At 34.7% G+C, this 23,685-nt stretch overlaps 1 protein-coding gene across 10 annotated transcripts; it reads right to left on the bottom strand.

Moving 5' to 3' along the window:
• Window positions 1-689: 689 nt before the first annotated feature.
• On the bottom strand, window positions 690-23,681 carry LOC124950309 (atypical protein kinase C). 10 transcript variants are annotated; one of them, XM_047496797.1, is made up of 10 exons: window positions 23,248-23,681; window positions 22,092-22,164; window positions 20,226-20,458; window positions 5,535-5,585; window positions 4,151-4,236; window positions 2,973-3,267; window positions 2,141-2,593; window positions 1,481-1,953; window positions 1,204-1,319; window positions 690-921 (listed from the first exon to the last, which is right to left on the bottom strand). In XM_047496797.1, exons 2-10 carry the CDS (start codon window positions 22,133-22,135, stop codon window positions 834-836), a joined length of 1,839 nt encoding a protein of 612 aa, XP_047352753.1. In that variant the 5' UTR covers window positions 22,136-22,164; window positions 23,248-23,681; the 3' UTR covers window positions 690-833. The 10 variants fall into 10 exon arrangements, with proteins under 10 accessions (XP_047352753.1, XP_047352754.1, XP_047352750.1 ...); XM_047496798.1 differs by lacking the exon at window positions 23,248-23,681 and adding an exon at window positions 23,046-23,195; XM_047496794.1 differs by lacking the exon at window positions 23,248-23,681 and adding an exon at window positions 22,374-23,015.
• Window positions 23,682-23,685: the final 4 nt, after the last annotated feature.

Below are 23,685 nucleotides of genomic sequence, written 5' to 3'. Positions count from 1 at the left end.
TTTTTTTTCTTTAACCTCATTTCCCAGCATAAAAATAGCTGAAAATAACGTTAAACGTTAATAGAATAAATTCATTACAGCACCATGTTAAGAGAATTAACGTAAGGGTACAATTCCTATATAATATATATATATATATATATATATATATATACATATATAAATATGACGAATTCGAATATGCTCGTCTTTTAACAGAATGACGAGAGAACTTAAAAAAAAAAAAAAAAAAAAAAAAAGAAAAAAAGTTCGACATTGTCGTAGGCCTCAAAAATCTTTTTCTTGTGTTGTCTATAAAAAAAAAAAAAATGACGATAGATATAATCGATTGTTCTTGAATATATATCTCTTCCTTTAATTTATCATTTCCTTTCGTTTCATTTTAAAAACGCACCCCTATAACGATCTTAATTTAATGGAAGGCAAAATATCTGCTTCAGTAGTCCTTTCCTAGGACTTTCGTCATCTACATCGTCGTAATCATTTTCATCGTAATCAGTAGCAATAATTGCATTATTATTATTGTTGTTGTTGTTGTTACCAGAATCATACGTCACATCTGTTATACTCAGAGAACGGGAGCACATCGGTCTTTCGTATCGAAACGGGAAGATCGGCGGCAGACGATACTCGTTGTAATTATTGTCGTTCTCATTCTCCTGCGAATACGTCATTACGAAGACATCGTTATGATATCCCTGATTATCGGAACTAATGCGAAGGAGGGGATCGATTCGTAGCTTCGACAGTTTGTTTGACAATTCTTCCATGTAAAACTGTTGCATTTGTTGTTCATCTTGTACGTGCTGTGGCACAACTACGAGCGGCTCTTGTCACACACAATCCTCCAGGGACATTAGTAATGGATTCACGTATTCGAAGCCCTCGAACTCGCTCTGATCGATCTTATCGATCACTCTCCTATAAGAAAAAAAAAAAAAACAAAAAAAAAACAAAAGAAGAAGAAGAAAAAAAGAAAAACATAAAAAAAGAAGGAAATAGAAAGGGAAAAAAGTTTTAAACAACGGGGATAATATTTATATATTTACATAATTTCAAACGACGATTATTATCTTTCAGATATCCTGATAATAAAGATAAACTATTAGATAACTTTCAGAGATACCTTGATAATAAGGATAAACCCTTAATACTCGAATCTCTCAAACTAACTTTCCAAGTTATCAATAGTTAAAAACTTACGGATCATCCGGCGTCAGATGTACTGGCTCATCGGTGAACTCCGGTGGGAAGTTTGCCAAATCGCGGTCAGAATCCAAGCGTGGTTTATATGGCGGCGTGACTTGCTTCTGTTCAAGCTGCACATTATCGATTAACATAGCTCGTTAGAACTCGTATATTCAAAGAGTTACCTCTATATCTATCTATCTATTTATTCTGAATAGAAAAGAGAGAAAGAGAGAGAGGAGAGAGAAAGGAGAAAGAGAGAGAGAGAGAGAGAGAGTGAAAAAAGACATACCATTTCCCAATCGATCGCCTTGAAGAAAGAATGCGTGACTATATCGAAAAAGGCCGAAGGCCTCTTTCCACAACCAAGTCTCTCAGCGGGATCCTTGCAAAGGAAGCCTTTCAAAACGGAAGCGGCCTTTACCGATAACGATCGCGGAATACGAATCGTCTTTTGTAATATAACTTGGAAGAGATAATCCTCGGTATTCTGATCGGGATTCTCCGAAGCACCGGCAATGTCGAAGGGACTACGACCCGCCAACATTTCGTACAATAAAACGCCAAGAGCCCACCAATCGACTGAAAAGCTATAATCCTCGCCACGCAATATCTCCGGGGCTATATAGTTAGGTGTTCCACAGAAAGTTGCAGTGGTATCGCTTTCTCGGACACCCTCCTTGCACATTCCATAATCCGTAAGCTTGACGTGACCCTCATGATCCAGCAATACGTTATCCAGTTTTAGATCTCGATATATTATACCTGTCGTGTGAATATTATTGTTTTCATTATATCTTTATCCAAAATAATTTCGGGGATTAAAATTTATATAAGAATTTTATATACTAATGATAATGAAAATTTCTAAACTTAATCTATGTGCTTTAAAATGAAGATAAAATATATATATATAAATTAAAAATTAAATACCTCATATATCTCTATTTACCTTTCTCGTGCAAGAAGTTCAACGCAAGACTGATCTCAGCCGCATAAAAGCGTGCATGTTCCTCAGGAAGTCGACGCTGCCTTTGCATGTGGAACATAAGATCACCACCTCGGACGAATTCGATGACGAAGAAAAGTCGAGAGGGTGTTTGGAAACACGAATGAAGGCCAACGAGGAAGGGATGATTCGAGGCAGTCTCAAATACATGCTTCTCCGTTTGCACCCAGTCAATATCCTCATCGTCTGTTACCAATGCCTTCTTGATCACCTTCATCGCATAGATCCTTTTGGTACGTTTAAGTTCGACCATGAGAACTTTTGCATAAGAACCACGACCAATCACCCTGATGAGTTCGAAATCGTTCAACGAGTATTGCCTCTGCATATCGTTTGAATTATCAGCGCCAGTAACCGTATCTAATGCCAATTCTTCCCCTTCGTAGCTACCGGTTCCTGTTTTTAGATTGAAAAAAAAACAGGAAAAAAGAAAAAAAAGATGAAAAAAAACAAGAAAAAGAAATGAAGAAATAATCTATAAATCCATACCTTAAAAAGTATTCTTTCTTAACGTATTCGACTATCGAAAAACTTTTACATAGACTCGTAGTATACTGATCTAATATTTTTCTTTTTTTTTTTTTTTTTTTTTTTTTTTTAAATAAAATATAAATGCAAATATATATATATACATGCACGCACACACACAAACACACATATGTATATAATTATATCTTTTAGATCATTAGATTCTTTTTATCCTTGTTAAATCTATTATCCTTATTAAAAAATAAAATTTAACTGAGAAAGTATTAATATAATCGCGATTTCTTACGATTACGTGAGTGCTCCTCAACGATCGGCGACTCAGCGATCTCGTCTTCGAGATGAGCTGCCGGACTGCAACGTAGAGAATCAGGCTGTTGTTGATCGCCGTTCCTGTCGATCGTCTGGGATTCCGTGCTCTGCAATTGTTGTTGTTGCTGTTGTTGCTGCTGCTGCATGCTCAAGCAGGGCTTCCGCACCACCTTGTGACATTTCTTGTGTACAAGGAGCTTGCACTGGATACACTTGAATCCCTGCCGACCCAGTCCCCAGATCCGATCCTGGCAGAACGCGCAGAACGCCCGCTGAGAAGGAAGTCAAACAAGGAAGTTAGTTATCGATAGTACCTATACCTATATTGGCCCTTTTCTGTCTCTGTCTGTGTTTGTGTATGTATATGTGTCTCTCTCTCTCTCTCTCTTTCTCTCTCTCTCTCCCTCTCCCTCTCTCTCTCTCTCTCTCTCTTCCTCTCTCTTTCACACACAAACACACACAAACATTCTATTTCTCCTTTTATCTCCCTCATCGTATCAGAGTCTCGATCCGATTCCGCCATACGTTATTCTCAGCCTCTCCAACCATCGAGACGAATCCACGTTACTACTACGTTTATTGCATTAGTTCTTCAGGCGTGTAAAAGAAAAATAATATTCAAACGTACGTTTTGTTATCATATAGGCGGCAGCGTATTCTATATGCCAGAACAGCGAAAAAGTGTTTGTATTGCGTCTAATCTTTCGAATGAAGAGAAAAGATAATGAAAAAGGAAAGAAAAAAAGGAAGAAGAAAAAGGAGAAAAAAAAGAAAAAGAAAATGGAAAAGAAAATAAATGAGAAGATCCTTCTGCGAGAAAGCTCGATTATCAACGAACTTTCACTAGCCAGCAAGTTTCCTTCTTCCTCTTTCCTCGTACGATTATGTCGTTTGATCATGTTTTAAACGAGAGGGAAAAAGATAGAATTCTATATACACACATATATATATATATATATATATATATATATATATGTATATAAAATACAGGCTCAATGATGATTGATATGTATATGAAAAAGAAAAAGAAATATATATATATATATATACATATTGAAATAATAATGAAAAATTTTAATTGTAAAAAAAAAATATCTATATATATACATATATATATATATGTATATATATATACATAGATATATTGATGCTTACCCGATTGAAGCGTTTCGCCTGAAATATATGTCCATTCACCCGGTACAGCTTCCTCCACCTACGTGCTCCGCGTCTGTATATGCTTCCTTTGGAAAATGAAACCAAATAATTGTCACAAAAGGCTGAAGGAATTTTATGTGGGGGTGGTATTAGGGTAAAAGGATTTACGGTGATTGGAATACCTGTGATATTCATTTATCTCGCGCATATCGAAATGAAGAAAATAAAAAGAAAATATAATGAGAAGAGCATGTCATGACAACTTAATGAATGTTTTGAGAACGATCAATAATACAACAACGACAATAACAATACGTAATAACAATGCAAAAAAGGCAACATAAATTATCAGCAAAGAAGAATCGTGTGGATGATTTATAAACATATATATGTAAGTGCATATATTTCTGTGTTTGCTACTTGTCTGATATAATGTATATAAGTAAATAAATAAGAAATGATAAAATATAAAAATGGCTTTAATGTAACAATGACAATAATTCTTCCAAGCAATCTTTTCTTCTACGTTTCATACGTCCCTTTCGCGTGCTATGTTTAAATATATATACATGTATATATTTTTATATACATATACACACGTATATATATATATATATACATATATATTATACATAGATAGAAATGTTTCTAACCGTGTTGAATTACTTGAAGAAAGAATCGGATTAGACTTAACTGCTCCATGCTTTCGTAAAATCGTTTAGAAATCGCACGTGTTCAATAGGAATCTTACTTCGCGAGAACGAAAACGCGATATAATATATACATATATATATATATATATATATATATATATATATATGTGTGTATGTACGTAACAAAACACAAAAACGGAAATGAGACGCACGACGGAAAATTTGTAAACATCTCGTATTTCGTCGTGGGACAACCGCGAAATTTTAAATATTCTACGTGCTTGAAAGTATCTTTCTCTCGTGGAATTACTTGGATATACATACATACATACATACATACATACATACATACATACATACGTACGTACATATGTACATAAATAGATTAATACATACATATGTATGTATATGATCGTGAACGAAAAAAGAAATCAATATGACGAACGATGATGATGATGATAATGATAATGATGATGATGACAATGACGATGACGATATGATGATTTGTCACGATTCGTCCGGATCGATTTACAAATTTTCCATCGATGGATATTGCCAAGAATACACACAAAGTATTTGGGGTCGTATCCATTTTATCGTCGTTCGTCGACCAACTCGCTGGCTAGTATACGTATCAAGACACGATCGAAAGCAACACTACTATAAAACAACAACGAGCATCGATATAATATACTATATACTGATGGCGTTAAATGCAACGAAACACTCACTGTCTTCTCCTTGACAAGGCATTCCTGGGGCGGGCGGCACATTTGGAAAAACTGAAACAAATGTAAATCACTTACGTTATTTTCTTTTTCTTTTTTTTTTCCTCCTTTTTTTTCTTATATATATATATATATATAAGAAATGTATTGTTGCTATTCTTTTTTTTTCTTTTTTCCTTTCTTTTTCCTTTTTCGTTTTTTGTCTTTTGTTTTTCTTTTTTTTGTTTTTTTTTTTTGTTTGTTTTTTTTTTTTTTTTTTTTTTTTTTTTCTTTTTTTTTCCATTATTTTGTATAAGTTTTACATATACATATAATATCTATGTAAAAAGAAGAATAATGTTGAACGAGTTGAAAAATCGCGAAACACGATTAACATGAAACGTTAATATAATAAAGGAGAAGAATAAATAGTATATTGAAAAATATCTACTTACATACATACCTGTATTTTATATCTCGTATGTTTTTTTTTCTCTCTCTCTTTTTTTCGTAATTAAAATATATTTTTCTTTTATAATTAAATAATCCCAAAGAAGATTTCTTTAATATCATTCCGACGTACATCGTACGAACGTATTCGTACTTATTAAATAATTTCAAAAGGAACGGGAGAAAAAATTGTCGAATAGATTATACGTCTGTGTAGTTAGGAAAAGACAAGAAATTAAAAATTTCATGATTGAGAGGGCACTCATTTCGATCCATCGACTCTCGTGAGTTACTTGACTCATATTTTATTCTGTACTTCGGATTTACTGCATATATCCAGCTTAGCTGGATATACTATACCATAATAGTAAATATCAATGAAGTAAGAGTCTCCAAGGATTTAAGAGAGAGATAGAGAGATAGAGAGAGAGAAAGAGAAAGAATGGATAAAGAATGAGCGATGAACAGTCTAAGTTCGAGCTTTCATATCATAACAAGTATGTAATACTAATCGTATGTCTATATATTACAAACACACGCGACTGTGCACACACACACACACACACACACATACACGCACACGTGCATATAAACATAGCATAGATCTTTTCCTAGTCTCGCTCGAATAGCGATTTTCTTTATCGGTCGCAAACATTCGTAATTGCTTCATTGCATTCTCTCTTTTTCTTTCGTTTTCCGAACGTTCTGATTCAACGATTTGAAAAGCAATAATGTATTTTATAGAGAAATGTGTTTTAATATATCGCACGACTAGTTTCACGTAACTTTGAATGAAAAGATATTTTCCCAATCTCTCTTTCTTTTTCTCTTACATTCTAAACGATTAAACTAACGAAACAATTCATCCCATATCACACACACACACACACACAAATTTATATACTTATGTGTAAAAGGTACGATCGAGCTTACTTTGTTCCATAGATGCTTGTCTTTTATAAATCGTTTATTTTTTGTTCGTTAACGTCAAAGAGACAATTGCGAGAAAGAGAGAAAGAAGAAAGATAGCGAAGAAAGAAGAAGGTTAAGTGTCGTTGCGGAGCAAACTGCTGGACTTGAAGCTCCACGGACACGGTCGATGGACGAATCAAGAATGCATGTATATTTATTAAGCTAGAATACACCGGTCCTCACTGGGTTTAATAAAGCCACGAATATAGAACTCGCGTTAAGTCGATGACGTTGCTAACGAGGGGATGTTAACGTGTCCATGCCTATCTTACGAAAATTACCAAACCGTTATAATAACTTCAAACTTTGTATAAGGGACGTAGATATTTGATATTTCATGCTATATATATATATATATATATATATATATATATGTGTGTGTGTGTGTGTGTGTGTGTATATATATGTGTATATATAGGTATGCAATTAGTTATACATTTCTTATACGACCTAACTGCACTTCACTTTCTTCATATCATCTCGACATGTGCAAACATGCATACATATAAACATGTGTGTATAGATGATAAATCCACGTTCATAGACATAAAATTGAATAATTAAATATAATTTCGTAACGCGATCATTAGCGCAGACTTTGTTAAAAAAATCCTATTCGTCTGTTATATCGGATTTAAACGTTTAATGATTTTCGATAAATTGATTAAACGAAGAATATGTAAAAATCCGTTTAGAAATAGAGATATCTCTCTCTCTCTCTCTTTCTCCCCCCTCTCTATGTATGTGTGTATATATATATATATAAAATGCGTACGTTCATGCGTACGTGTATGTAATGAGTCTAACTCACGTTTCGTTCCACTTCTATATCCTCTATAACACCCCTGTGACAATGGCTAACTATAGTACACGAGGAGCATTTCAAGGAACGTAAAATTTTCATAAATTTTAGATAAAAGTATAATACCACATTTCATAAGTAAATACAAAATAATATTATTGCTATATAAACAAAATTAAAAATTAAATAAAAATAGAAACGATATTGCTGATCGATTACTCTTTTAATTTTTACCTGGTCTCTCTTATCTATATCTATATATTTTTCTTTATAATCAATCGATATATTCTTGTAATTGCGACAATTTAATTTAAAGATGGTAAAAATAAAAGAGAAGAAAAAAAAAAAAAAAATATATATATATATATATATATATATATATATATATATATAAATATAAAAAATAACACAAGAGTTGAAGTTCACGTGTACATTACCTTTGTCCAAAGTTTTTCCATCGTCTAATCGGGCCAAGAATCTTAGGGAATAAAATGTTAAGTTAGATCGGGGTCGTTGTACGAGTAATAAAACTCGATACGCGTAGAGTGGTAGGTTTGAGGGAAACCAGGGAAAGCTAAAAGGAAGAGAGTATCTTATACACGATCGAAGATGTAACAAAGCGACGCGTACTCGCGAAGCGACACTATTCAAGCGCAGACCTCTTCTCACAGACGGTGGTAGCCTCGAACTTTAAGCGGGCAAAACAGGAGAGAGAGAGAGGAGAGAGAGAAAAAGGGAGAGAGAAGATACCAAGAGATAGAGATAGAGAGAGAGAGAGGAAAAAGGGTCGTTTTTTTGTCAACCATTTACGTATGTATGTTATGTTCGTGTATATAGTAAATGTAGATACAAAACTTTCTACAAACACATAACGGAAAATAACAATGTTGCAAGCATCGGAATCTCTCTCTCAGATCGTTGAAAAAAGTTAAGCTCGTTTACCAACTCGATACTATGTGTCTCTCTCTCTCTCTCTCTTTTTTTTGTTTTGTCCCTTTTTTTTTGTTTCTCTTCAACTCTCTCTTTCTCTCTTTTACAATTGCAAAAACCGACGAACTCGCTATCGGTGTAAAAAAAAGTAATGGAATGTTAATGTATACGTACACGTATGGTACGTGAGTTCTATGAAAATTGTACAGGGAGAACATGAAAATCCCATAATTTCTCGATCATACGTATATGTAAGTAGTACATGTGTATATAACTACATACATATTAAACAGTGAAACTGTCCAAAGGTAAAATTCATTTCGATAAAGTTAAGGCTATAAATCTTTAAAAAGAGAAATTGCATTAGCTATTACTAAAGTTCGAAATGTTTCGTGTCGTGAACTTCAAGATTAAGAACATGAAAAAGTAAAATTTTAACGAGTCGCGTTTTATAGTTCGCGTGGTGTCTTTTTAGTACTTGTTATAAAATATTATATTATAGAGATACAAGTTATAATATTTTCTAGGTTTCAATGTTATTCAGATATATACTTTGATACTTAATTCCTTAATAACTTTGCATAAAGTTAAACCATAATAATATAATTTAATTTCTTTTCATAATATATTATAATTAATAATTAATTAAATAAAAATTGAAATTAGATTTGACGTTAAACGTGTTTAATAATGAAACAAGATCAAGTTTCTAATCAGTAAAATTTTAATAACCCGATCTTTCAAATCCATTCGCAAATAATATTATATTGGTACATATATCGAAGCTATAAAAAGGGTCAAAGAGAAAACGATCGTGAACACCGACTGGCGACGAGTGGATTCGATTCGAGTAAAAATGAACGCGTCTTTTTTCTCGTGACATCGTGTCGCGTCGAGTTGAGCAATTAAAGTAACATCATCGGTGCTGAGTGTCGCTTTAAGCTCTCTCGAATTGAAAACACAATGATACAAGTTTCTCGTAAATATACGTATACATACGTACCGACATAAAAAAAATCAAAAATCTTTTCGAATTTTTGTCACTGTAAACTCGTAACGGAATATAATAAAGGCTATATTTTTATTCTAACAAGATACAATTAAAATATATCACGTAAGTGTAATCATATCATATTAATTCAATCAATAGTCTTCGAACACTTTGAAAGTATTTTTAATATCGATTAAAATCTCAAAAAAAAAATATATATATATATATAGATCAATATTGTTGTAAAAAGATAAATCGACAAAGTGATTACAATCAACGCAACTTTCTTCTATTTATATATAAGAAAGGAAGAAAAAAATAAATAAATAAAAAATATTATAATATCTAAAATATCAATTTGTATGTTAAATATCTTGGATGTTATATAGCAAATAGAAAAAACTTAACGAAGCTAACAAAGTGGTTTCATTATGTCCAGTCTACTATCTTGGAACAAATATAATCTTCTCTTCTAAAACACCAATTTATATGTTAAACACATTAGAATATCAACGGGTATTAAAATAAATATAAAAAAATATATATATATAAATATACAGAGAGAAAGAGAGAGAGAGAGAGAGAGAGAGAGAGAGAAGGAAGGAAAGAGAAATAGAATTCAAAATGTGTAGGACGAAAAGCAATTTCTTGTAAAACCGAGATAAAACTTGAACGCGATGATCTTTATAATTGCTGATTTCCTTTAGAAAATCATATTAAGGAAGATAAGGGGCAAATAAAAAAAGAAAAAGAAAAAGAAAAAAAAGAAAGAAAACAAAAAAGATACAAATAAATTAGAAACTCGAAGGAAAGAAAATAAGAAGCATGATGCACCACCTTCCGCAATCGAGAAGAGGCAAACGAGGAAGACCATTTGGAGCAACTTCTCTCTCAACGTCCTCTTTAATAAAGAACGGTGTCACAGGCGGCGGCGTTATGGCGCGCAAACTATGAGAGTGATCAATGACGAAGGCACGAGAGGATGACTTTGAAATACTCTTAATAGCGTTTACTCGACAAATCGAGGTTACATGTATGTTACCTATGTACATTTAATATGTATACATAAACACGTGTCTACGAGAGAGAGAGAGAGAGAGAGCGAGAGAAAAAGATAAATTGATAAACAGATAAATTATAATATTAACGAAAACACTATGGGACAGATCGATATAATATAAATTTAATTCTAAAATAGACAGGTCAAGATGTTGTTCATCTTCGTCGTACCTACGAAAGGAGTCAGAGAATTTACCAAGTGTCGTTTTGCTTTGTACCATCATACGAGATGAGGAAGCAGGTGATAAACGCGAATACGACATCCGTGCGTTCAAAGATAGAGAAAAAAAGAAAAAGAGAGAGAGAGAGAGAGAGAGAGAGAGAAAGAAAAGAGAGAGAGAGAGAGAGAGAGAGAGAGAAGAGAATGATCTCGCGCGATCTCGAACTCTCGATTAGAAACTGAAATCGACGAAAAAGGAAACGACGCTCAAGTCGCGTACCGACCGGTTTGGCGACATGATAAGATTATCTTTTTCTCTATCTCGCTCACTCACTCACTCACTTACTTACTTACTCATTCTCCCTCTCTTTTTCTCTAGTTTCTCTAACACGAGAATCGCGATTTGCAGCGTGTAAGATAAGATAAAGACCGGTAACAGCTGATTACGAACTAGTACATCGATGCGTACGATGATAAAACTCATTGTAATAACATTCAAAGAGATACGCTCTATGTGAAAGCATCAGTCTCGTTTATCTCTCAATCATCCTCTCTCGTATGTATTTGCGTGCTCGCTGAGTCAAAGTGTTTTCTTGTTATTTTCAACAAGAAAAGATTTATCAAAACAAACAAACCGAGAAACACGTTCACATATTTATATATGTTATTTATTAAATGTTTCTTTCTTATATATAATCTAAGTTACAAAGCCTGGTTAAGAAGTTCTATTTGAATGGAATTACAAAGGTTTATTCATCTTTTATTTTTCAAGTAATTTTTCTTTTCTCTCTCTCTCTCTCTCTCTCTCTCTCTCTCTCTCTCTCTCTCTCTCTCTTTTTCCATTATATCCAAAATATTGAATATAATAAGCTGCATTGTATTTTATATGTACATGAACGTCGAATACAAAGGATGAATCAAAATCGTATTATTACGTAATATTATAAATATTAATCTCCCCCTTTGAACTGTTTTACTTTATTCTTCTTATTTACGTTACACACCGTACGTTTTTTATTTTTAATTAAGAGATAAAACAGAAAAATTCGCAAGGTATGGACGTATCAAGGATTATTAAAAATTTCAAAGAAAAATGTTCATTACTCCATAAACCTCGTAAGCATGAAACAAGCGATTTAAACGTATATATAAATCTAGATGAGAGAAATATGAGAAACACTCACCCACGTGTATGACCAAACACAGATGAGATCCGAATGATTACGTTACTATGAAAGAATCGTATATGTCAAATAGAACGACATAAATATAGATACGTACATGCATATGCATATATATATATATATATATATATATATGCATATGTACGATCTTGAGATTGCAATATGCAACTATGATTTTTCTCACTCAACGATAATATACGTCGGAATTTTAATCACAACCATCGCAATCAGTTTGAAATAAATACGTACATAGATCTCGATCACGATTATATCCCCCCACACGAACAAGCTTTATTTTCTTTTCCTTATTAAAAGCCGTTTCGTACGTATGACTTTTTTTCCCAAATTTATCCGCCATACACAGCTGTTACTCGACGTAATTTTTCAAACAGATGACGTCAAAGGCAATATCTATAACTTACCTTAGTCACCACCACCACCACCACCACCAATACCACCACCACCACCATCACCACCATTACCACCACTTCCTCCTTCTCCTCCTTCTCCTTCTCCTACAATCCCTGACAAAAAGTATTCAATCAGACACAAATTAATTACGAAATTAACTAAAAACACATAGATTTATGTTTTATGTTTTATAATCGTATATTATTATTTATTGTTGAGAAATTAATGGAAAAGCAAAAAGTGTTTTATAGTATAAAATGATTAAAAATTAAATAACAAAAATTCTTGATTATTATCAAAAGGAAACAAAAAAGAAGGAACGAAATGTTGCCTGGAAAAAAGTTTTTGATCAATGGTAATCTGAGAAAAAAGTAATCGATCTAATTTATTAATTTTGTATTTATGAAGACTAAACATTCCATTAATATTTTGTTATGTTTCCTTGTATGATTATGACTGACATATTTTTTACAATCTTATAATTTTTCATCTTTACTTCGCGGCTTTTACTCATCAACTAATATCCTCAATTTTCACCCCATAAGTTTTCTATTTGATTTAAATACGGACGATAATAAATCAATTTCAATAATAAATCAATTCTATTTTTATATATTTATCAATTTCTATTGTATTTCGTTTATACTTATGGTGCACTTTTAAATCCACATTTATTTTCCCATTAACATATTTCAACAATAAATAATAATATTTTATAATTATAAAGCATAAATGTGTATGTGTATGTGTGTGTTTGTTTTTAGTTAATTTCTGATCGAAAACTTTTTGCCAGGGGATTGTATTTCTCCTCTTCTCATTGCATTCAACTATTTTCTTGCTAGATAAGTTCGCGTAAATTATTACGAGTGCATCTATCGGTTCTCTCTATCTCTTTCTCTCTCTCTATCTATCTATCTATCTATCTATCTATCTATTTATCTACCTATCTCTATCTATGTTTCCCACACACTTACGAAATTAATACATAAAGGAGGCCAGAGAAAAAGCGATAAGGAGAAGGAGTTTCTTCTCATCTATCTACCCTATCGAATTTCGTCGCGACCGTTTCACCAATTTAGGACACACGAACGTATATCCCTAAGTCTGTCGTTGTTCGACCGTTGCAATAGAACACGAATAGGAAGAAAAGAGACGGACGTAAATACGTATAGCCGAGAAAGGTGTGGTATACACGTTGTCGTAACTATCGGCCTCTTCTTCCTTTGCGTGCTCGAGAGTGCGGAAGCAAAGCAATTAAATCTTTATAAAGAACATCGCTGGCCGGTATAATTATGGTATTATCATTCGAAGAGATTACGTGAATATGTTGGTTAAGCTTTTGAACAGAAATTACATATGAAAAAAGAAGAAAAAAAAAAAAAAAAAAAAAAAAAAATTGATATTCTCCAATTAATTTATTCCAAGCCGAAATAGAAATTAAAATTAAGATTAAAATTAAAAATAAAAGAAAAAAAAAAAAAAAAAAAGAAACAAATAAGAAGACACAGAAAAGTAGAGAAAGGAGATTACAAAAACGAAAGAAAAAAAAAAAAAAAGAAAAAAAGATAAAGTAGGAATTTGATCAGTTCTTTAGTTAATTTAGTCAAAGCCAGAAACATGTATCAACGTACTATTGTTTTTTATTGCACAAATAGAAGAGCAGTGTAAACAACGTGACACGATTCGAAAAAGCTTTTACGTTCTATAAGTTCAAGAGATATGTACATAGGAGGTAGGTGGTAGGTAGAAAGACAGGTAGGGAGGTTGGTTGGTTCGTTGGTTGCTTGGTTGCTTAGTTGCTTGCTTGGTTGGTAGGTAGGTAGATAGGTAGGTAGGTAGGTAGGTAGGTAGGTAGGTAGGTAGGTAGGTAGGTAGATAGATAGTGGTATCGTAAACGAGGGTTATAGAGGAGGACGTAACTCGAAGTTCCGTTCAAACGACACTGTAAAGTTCCACTTTTCTTTACGATGCACAAGAAAAGGACCGAGGTAACGCTAAAGCGTCTGAACAATTACGCGATCACCTAGGTGGTGGTACTACGTTGAACAACTTGTGGGAGATCGATTGAAGCGGAAATATTATACTTATTCGTCCGCACAAATGGAAAGAGAGAGAGAGAGAGAGAGAGAGAGAGAGAGGAGAGAGAGAAAGAAAGAAAAAAAGAGAACAGGCTGCTTTAATCTTCACGGTAACTGCGGAAAAGATGGTGAAAGCTCTCTGTAGAACAAAGTTTTTCCTCCCCTATGCGCTCTAAAAACGTCAAAAACCTTTGAGTCAGCGTCAGTATGACTGTTCAACGAAAATGGACTCGTAAGACTTGTCGGGAATTTTAGTTCAAATATCGTATGCTGTCTAGACGTGACAATGGTTGAGAAAGATCACGAAATATATATATATATATATATATAAACACACACACACATAGAGGGTTTATACATAACATTTTAAATAGTCCTAGGCTATGTGTGTGTGTGTATATATAAATTTTGTTCATTTTAATTCTTCATAAAAGATGATACACATTTTTAAAAATTTTGAAGAAAAATAATAATAAACCAGTCTCACTAAAATAAAAATTATAACAAAAAAAATAATGCAAAAATTATGTCACATGCATTTACAGAGACAAAGTAACGATTTAATTTACTAGATCACGAAAAAATTTGTTCCTTCAAATGATAAATCATCGAAATGATATTTCCTGCTTTTTTAAAGTAGTATGTCGATGAAGAAAAAAAAACGAGTAGACCACTCCGTTCGAATGAGAGAGATATATAAAAAGAGAGAGAGAGAGAGAGAGAGAGAGAGAGAGAGAGAGAAAGAAAAAACGTGGACTTTAACGAGCAAGCATTAGCTTTGCGATTGCTCGCATAAATTCGCGTCTCTTTGAGCATGCCGCGAGGTGATAAACGAGCTTTGAAAATGGTCCTACGATGGCCTCGCAGGAAGCAACGGCGCATCAAAGACCAAAACCGAATTACTTTCTGACGACGTTGAAAGCATCGCCAACGTGATTAACTCTTAACATTTCGTGCATTAATGTTCAATTCGAATGACTTATTCACAGATGGCAAGAAAAATTTTTTTTTTTTTTTTTTTTTTTTTTTTTTTTTAAATATCAACCCAAAACGTCGACTTGATTCATAAACCCTTGAAACACTTACCTTATCTTCAATTCTCATTAATATTCATCCCCGGTATATATGCATTTATAATGTACAATAGATATTAAAAATTCCATGGATGTTCTTTTTACAACTTTAACTTTCCACAGGCATGATCTATAAGATTTTATATTTATATATCCTCGTGGACAAAAGTTTGATGCAATCTATAGATTCTCTCTTCAAATATATAATCATCTAAAAATTTTTAAATAGAATAATACAATCTTCATAACTCTATTGGGAATTCATTTAAAATCTATAGAATGCTGCAAATTTTTGAATCGAGATTATTAAAAAATGAAATATACCAGTCGGTAACATATAACCAAATATATAGATTAATTTCTCTCTCTCGTTTTCGCAAATCTACGAATTAAAACGACAGAATTGATTTTTCGTTTAATCGTATTCTCGACCGTAGAGTGAGAAAAAATAATAATTAAAATATTACACGTTTGTTCGTACGAAATCGATTGATATCGCACGACAAAGGGCTAAAATAGAAAGAGTAAAGGCTGAAAGTATTGGTAGGTAGGTTGTCCTTTAGATATAGAAAGAGGGTGGTGGCGCCTCGGTGGTTGCACAAAGTTGCATGTTTATAAAGGTTTATATTAGGTACATACTAGGTTCGTTAGACTGGAATGATACCGCGAAAAAAGACAGCGTGTTCTCTGATGAATATTACACTGAGGAAAGAAACTTGGTTAGGAGAATTCCAATCGAGGGACTTGATAGATGTCCAATCGATAAATAACTTCCACGTAACGTTGAATACGAGCTCGATGAGAGAAGGGGCAAGAGAGAAGATAAATAAGAATGACAATAAGAATAAGAAGAAGACGAGTCGTACAAAGACCTACCCCAGGTGATTTCGTTGAACCAAATGTGCGAGGGTGCCGAGGTGTGTTCGTCCAGGAGAGGGGGTATAGGAGGCGCGGGTTCCGGCGGTGGATTAGCAGCGCAGGGACCGTGCAATAGGCAGCCAGTGGTGCCGATACCACGGCCATTGCTCGCGTAGATAATCTCAGGACCGGCTGAGTCGACGTCCGAGAATTCCTCGGCCGTTTCGTCGGCAAGTAGTTTCATCCTGGAGGAGGAGCATGGTTGTGCCAGGATGTCGGCACCAGGACCAAGGCCAGCAGCGACAATGCCGAGTGGACTGGCTGCATGAGGTAGGGGCGGTGGCGAGCACTCGGTTGCTCGAGAACCACCGATACCACCACCGAGCGGTGTTTGCTCGTAATCTCCGGAGTCGCTACCAGGCGAAGGTGGATAATTCCCAACCGGTGGAGGTTTGACGATGTGTCGTTCTCTCGGTAAAATTTGTATGCCGCTCGAGGAGGAAGAGGAAGGACCTTCGACCGAAGCACCGATTCGACGTCCAGCCGCGGCTGCGGCTGCGGCTGCAGCCGCCGCAGCGGCTGCCGTTGTTGCTGCGGTATACGAGTAGAAGGAACCAGCCTGGATCATCGTGCCACGGGGTGGTTCCTCCGGTGCTAGGCCTCCGCTGCCAATAGGGGCAGCAGACTCGACCTGCAACTGCTGAACCCCATAGCCACCCTGTGGCACTTCCTGATATTGTTGTTGTTGCTGCTGTTGATGCAACGTTTGATGTTGCTGTTGTTGCTGCTGCTGCTGCTGTTGTTGTTTGTCCTTTTCTCGACGTGGCGACCGACTTCGATCGCTGACGGAAGTCGCGCTCCAGTAGCCCCAAGCCATTTCGCACCGACTCCAGCCGTGCCGGCGCGTGACCTTCCTCTATCCTGCCTTGCCTCTTTCCGCTGGCAACGCCAAACTCCCTCTCTACCCTCCCTCTCTCTCCCTCTCTCTCTCTCTCTTTCTCTCTCTCTCTCTCTCTCTCTCTCTCTCTCTCTCTCTCTCTCTCTCTCTCTCTCTCCCTCTGTCTTCCCCTCCCTTTTGATGCGTCTCGCACTTTCTCTCGCTCTTTCCTTCTCTCTCTTTCACAGGAATCCGGATGAGCGTGCGACGAATCGCTGCCTCGATCGATGCACGTTTACCGCCTCTTTTGCGACCTCTCTCTTTCAACTTCCTTCCTTTCAGTCTTCTTTAGACACCTACCGAACGCACAGAATCAGTAGACGATGGGATTACAAACGGGCAAGTCGTCAACAGGGAAAAAACAATAATTATTCCGTTTGTTCTACCTTCTCCTTTTCTTCCTTTTCTTTTTCCTTATTACACAAATCCCTCGCGATACATAAAGACTCACAGTGACTCTTCTCGTCACTCCTCTTCTCTGTCTGAACTCTAACGATGATCGTCGCCTTGCTGATCGGTCCGTACGAGGATATCGACTGCCACGGCAGGATGCGTTAACTGGCAGCGTCGCTCGGCGCGCGCTACCGACCGAAGCGAAACGCGCAAACTCGAGGACGCCGGTGGTGGGCGCTCCCTCGTTTCTCTCCTCCACCTCCACCACCTTCTCCAACTCCTCCTTCTCCTCCTCCTCTTCCTCTTCCTCCTATATCTACACCCTCTTTAGGTTTAACGCGAACTGTCCTACCCTTTTGCCAGTACCTTTACTACTTTTCCTAACGCCGTTCTTCTACTAACACTGACCAACTTTGACGATGCAAGAACAAACAGGACAACGAGCAACGAAGACAAAACTAGAAGGAAAATACTCTTGTCTATGTCCTCTTCCTAGCTCCTTACTTTTCCTCGACTATCAAGAAACACGCCTGTCGCTACGGGTGTGGAGCAAGAGAGAGTAAGAAGCTGACAGGACACTAAAGAATCTCTGCGCAGGATGCTGCGCTCCTAGGACACCTTCTTCTCACTCATCTAAATCTTAACGAAAGATTCATGTTATAGGAATCAAAGCTAGTATATCGCAATTCGAATTTTGCGAAAACAATTCGAGTGTCTTAAATTATTCGTATAAAGTGATGAATTAGTTATTAATTCAGATAAATTGATTTTTGAAATTCGTTCTTTGCTAATTCGGCACACTCTACTCGGAAGAAATATTTCCAGATTTATGTAATTCGTTCATAGACCGATTAACATGATATTTTGAACAATTTAGGGATATCGAGTTTTGATTATTCTATGTTAATAATCGGGTTCTTTGATCCAAGTATAGAAGGTATCTCTACTAAAAGTAGTGATCCAAATCGTGACTGTTCGATATCTCCTTTGTCCTTTTCGACACGGTAAGACAATAGGGATAGGTATTAATACCTAGATTTGGGATTCCTCGTTCGTGAAAACAACTAGAGTACTACGTATTCACGTAGAATAGAACGTTAGAAGAATGGTTGAAAAGATGTTATCCCAATTACTATTTTCAAAATTGTTTGGTTTGAATATTTAATACTTTATTCTCTGACCTACATGCTCATAAACTTTCAAATCTAAGTCGATTAACATCCTAATAATATTACATATTTCGAATAGAATTACATATTAAATATCGAATCTTTAATAGGAAAAGACATTATTGCTTTTTGCAATAATGTAAGCAAAATGAGTTCTCTCAAATAATTCCATGAACTCTGCTTTTACACTTCGACAAGCTTGACTTTTAACACCGTTTAAACATGCGTAAACATTGTTTAACGTTCTAATGCATTTCTCTTAGCGAAACACGCTTGACAACGAGGTGTTAGGTTCTCTAGTTAGACGATCCTACATTTACACGATACATCGAGCAACTGAGCAAAGTGTACTGACCGACAAAAGTGCATTTAAATGCCATTCAAAACAAATATTTTATACTAAGTTCTTTGAGAAAGAAAAGAAAAAAATATCGAACTCAACGATCGTTAGATCGAGCGATCTAGATCGAGAAAAACTATTGTAATTAAACTTTTGACGATTTCAAACAGACATGAAGAAAAAAAAGAAAAAGAGAAAGAAAGAAAGAAAGAAAGAAACAGAACATTGTCAATTTACAATATTTACGAAACGCTTTAGCAACATATGTATTTAAATACTCGCTTAGTTAGGTAATATACTTTCTTCGAAAGAAAAAGGGAAAAACAGACAGAGAGAGAGAGAGAGAGAGAGAGAGAGAGAGAGAGAGAGAGAGAGAGAGAGAGAGAGAGAGGGAGGAGAAAAAGGAATGTAGTTGTTTCAAAAGAAAAAAGGCAGTCGAATATTCGTCAAAAATATGAGAGAATAATTCGAAAGTTTGAGTCATTTATTTTCTACACTGACGAAATAAACGCGCGAACCCATTAAAAGCAAGAGTATCTACCACCTATATATTCCCTTTTAATAATGATACACACACACACACACACACACACATATATATATATATATATATATATTTATATATACATATATATATATATTTCCCGAACAGAAGGAACGACGAGGTTGCTTCGTGGCAAACTTCATTCAAGTATTTCGCCGACGCGCGCGCGAGAGAGAGATAGAGAGATAAATCATATTATCGTTCTCATATATATATATGTATATATATATACTCAGTTCGATTCGTTCGTTTCTATTTTTCTCTCTTTTCGTTATATAAATTTCAATGAAGATAAACAATTAAATAATCATCGCGTCATCTCATTGATGAAGATATTAAGAGACAGAGCTGTGATGATACTGACCGTGTATCGTTATTTCCGTGTCCTTTTCTAGTTCGTACAGTCGCAGCGCTTCGTCTAATTCTTCCTGCGACGCGATTCTGCAAGGATCCCCCTCGTCATCGACCCACTTCATGGTGAATTGTTGGTCCGGCCCTGAACCTGGCCCTGCGCCACCGAACCCGCATATCGCTCTCATCTCCTCCCGCAACGTATCCACCGAGATCCCGGCCGTCACGTATGTAATTTGGACCTCCCTGATATAAAATTGGGCTCTTATACGAAATGTCGGATAAAAAAAAAATATTTTTCGAAATCTAAACACATAATCGTAAATACGTCCATCGACGTACGGGGATCTCTCTGTATTCCTCCCATCCATTTTCATTTATCGTTCTAACCAATCGTCGAAATCTATTGTTGTCCCTTACCGACGAACATCCACGTTCCCTTCCCCGCCCGCCTCCCGGCCCCTCCATTACCTCACTCCCCTCTTCCTCTTCCATTCCTCTCTTTCTTTATAATCATCGTTTAGATTCTTTACAAATCTCTCGTAACATCCTCTCTAATGGGGTGCTTTCATTTCCGCGCGTCTCACACTTTCAAACACTAACTATTTACTAAACCAAAAAAAAAAAGACAAAGCGTAACGAATGAGCGATCATCATCGAGCACGCGTACACTCTTTCTATTCATTTAGTATGTTTAGTATGTCACGAAGATAAATGTACGTTCCTCGTTTCTCTAATATTAGCACGAGAGAAATATAGTGTTCGAACGATTAAATAAAAAGAAAAAAGAGAAAGAAAAAAAAGAAAAAAAAGAAAAAAAAAAACCTGATAATATTTATCGCGAGAGATCGCATTTGAAATGCGTTCTCATAAAGTGGATTTCAAATTGTTCCTGTATTTTCGAATATGTATAAAATATTTGGTCCTTTTATTTCTAACTGGTATCAATGTTTCAATGTGAATGAGTGAATTATAACGTCAATAGCATGTACGGATACATTGATCGATGAAAAAGTGCTTGTCGTATTTTTTTTTTTTTTTTTTTTTTTTTTTTTTTTTTTTTTTTTTTTTTTTTTTTTTTTTTTTTTTTTTTTTTTTTTTTTTTTTTTTTTTTTTTACCAATAACCGTGCCAAAAAAAGAAATGACAATATCTCTCATACATACTCTCGGCCCGTTAAGCGATAATACCGCAACCATGTGAGAGCAAATCCAGGACGTGCTATTAGCGCTACATAGATTTGCCACACTGTACAAGACTCGCGCGTTGAATCAACTTGGCAACGCCGAGTGGATAATTGTCATTGAACAACCATTACGACCAAGCATTAACGTTTGCAAAGCGAAAATGAACGATAACGAATGTCTCTTAAATCGAAATTAATTTCTTTTAAATTTTTAATCTAAGGTTCGATATCCTCTTACGTCCTACTTATCTTAGATTACTATTTTCATTCATTCATCTAAGATAAATAATTTCATATTTTAATTAAATATTTTGACATTGTGATTAAATGTATGAAGTAATAATCAAAATAGGTGGAATTTCAATATTTCATTCAGAATATTCAACATATATATACATATATATATATATATATATATATATGTTGTTTCAAAATAACCGACAAGACGTCTTGATGATCCTTTGAAAAAAAAAAAAAAAGAAATAGTAGAATTCATTTCCAGAACAAAGATACATTATTAATGGTAGTAATAAAAAGACCGTTTGTTTGGAAAAAGAAAAAAGAAAAAAAAAAATAGAAAAAAAAAGTAAATTATATAGGACAGCAATATCGGGTACTGATAGCAATACATAAAACCTAGCATAAGCTAGATTTATTCTGTTACAGCATGTTATAATACAAAATTGCTCATTACCCATTATATATAACTTTGACGCGTATGTCCATCTCCGCAGGCATTCTTGCTTGCCCTTTAGGTTGTCCCTTACCTAAAAAAGAAAAAAGTAAAATAAATATTCAGTAAATATTCTCTTTCAACTTTTTGACTTAACATCATTGTACAATATATTCTACCTAGCATAATAATATTATTACTAGCTATCTAAGTATCAACTATCTAAGTATAAACTATCTAAGTATTAGTATATTCCCAAATTATGTGTTTGTCACAAAGATAAAACATTGACAAACGACTCACCCTTAAAAACACGACCAAGTGTCATATTGAAAAAGTAATATGAATTAAAAAAAGATACATCAGTTCTTCTTGTTTTATGTAAATATAACACAAATTGAGTGCTCGTTGTCATATTACTCTGTCCACTATCAGACAATCTGTTCGGTATCATGATCACATTGATATTATAATACTTTTTTAACCCACAGTATCAATTTGACATAGTTATATCAAAATCTATTACAAAAGCATGTCAATGTCAAAATCTAGGACAACATGTAATTATGTAACAAACTCCATCACATCTCCAACAATAGGTATCGTTTGCTTTTAAAAACTTTAGTATCATTGATATCTAATTTTGAAATAAGAATTGATGATAGATCAGAAAAAGGTAAAAAAGAAAAAAAAAAGAAAAACACTTTCAACGACTGTTTATCTGATTTTTCAAGTGAAATCTTAATATATAATCGCGCATTAAGATAAAAGTTTAAAATGATAAAAAAAATAACTAAAATGATAAAAATAAAATGATCCTAAATCTTATTCTTATTGACGAATGAAATAACACAATGTATTATCGTAAAATATCACTATTAGAGACGCTGGAGATGAAACGGAAACAACGTAGATAAACCGGGAACACAAGGGATAAAAATAGAAATTTTGAAAGCTAGTAAATATCCACGTTACGGTAGTCGGCAAACGGCGAACTGTCGGAGAGGCGGTTAAAGCTGCTCACAGTTCCAGATCCTTGATAATTGTCCCCTCTTAATATCAATTAAACTTCGTTTATGCGCGTACGAGCTCAAGGAGGTGTGATTCACCCGTGACAATCCATGAAACGACTAAGCAACACCATTCTTTCCTATGTCAGAGATATACATATACTTACCGTTTTCTCTTTTTCACAGGAACAATTATCGAGGAACACGAACACCACGGGGATATCTCTTAAAATTCTACCAATTAAATATATCTATACTCTAAATTAACAAAAAGCGTAAAAAATCACGGGAAGAAAAAGGCACTTCGAACGAACGTAGTTCAAGGCACGACAATTCAACGAGACGCGTGGTCATTTGGTCCCAACAGCAGTATTGCCAAAGCCGCCATATTAAATTATGCTACGAATGGTAAAACTCATATTCACACATAATCGACCGCGTTCCTTCTAGTTCTCTCTAATTATTACAGTTTATTTGTCCATCGAACGTAACTTTCATCTACGATCTACCATAGATAATAAATAGCTTAGACAGATATAGAAAATCATTTGCATATGGTATAGTAAATGGAAACAAAGGAGACTATGTAAATAAAACATTTTTAG

Source organism: Vespa velutina, chromosome 7 (assembly GCF_912470025.1).
Source record: "Vespa velutina chromosome 7, iVesVel2.1, whole genome shotgun sequence".
Classification (NCBI taxonomy): domain Eukaryota; kingdom Metazoa; phylum Arthropoda; class Insecta; order Hymenoptera; family Vespidae; genus Vespa; species Vespa velutina.
This window is presented reverse-complemented; position numbering and strand designations above follow the sequence as displayed.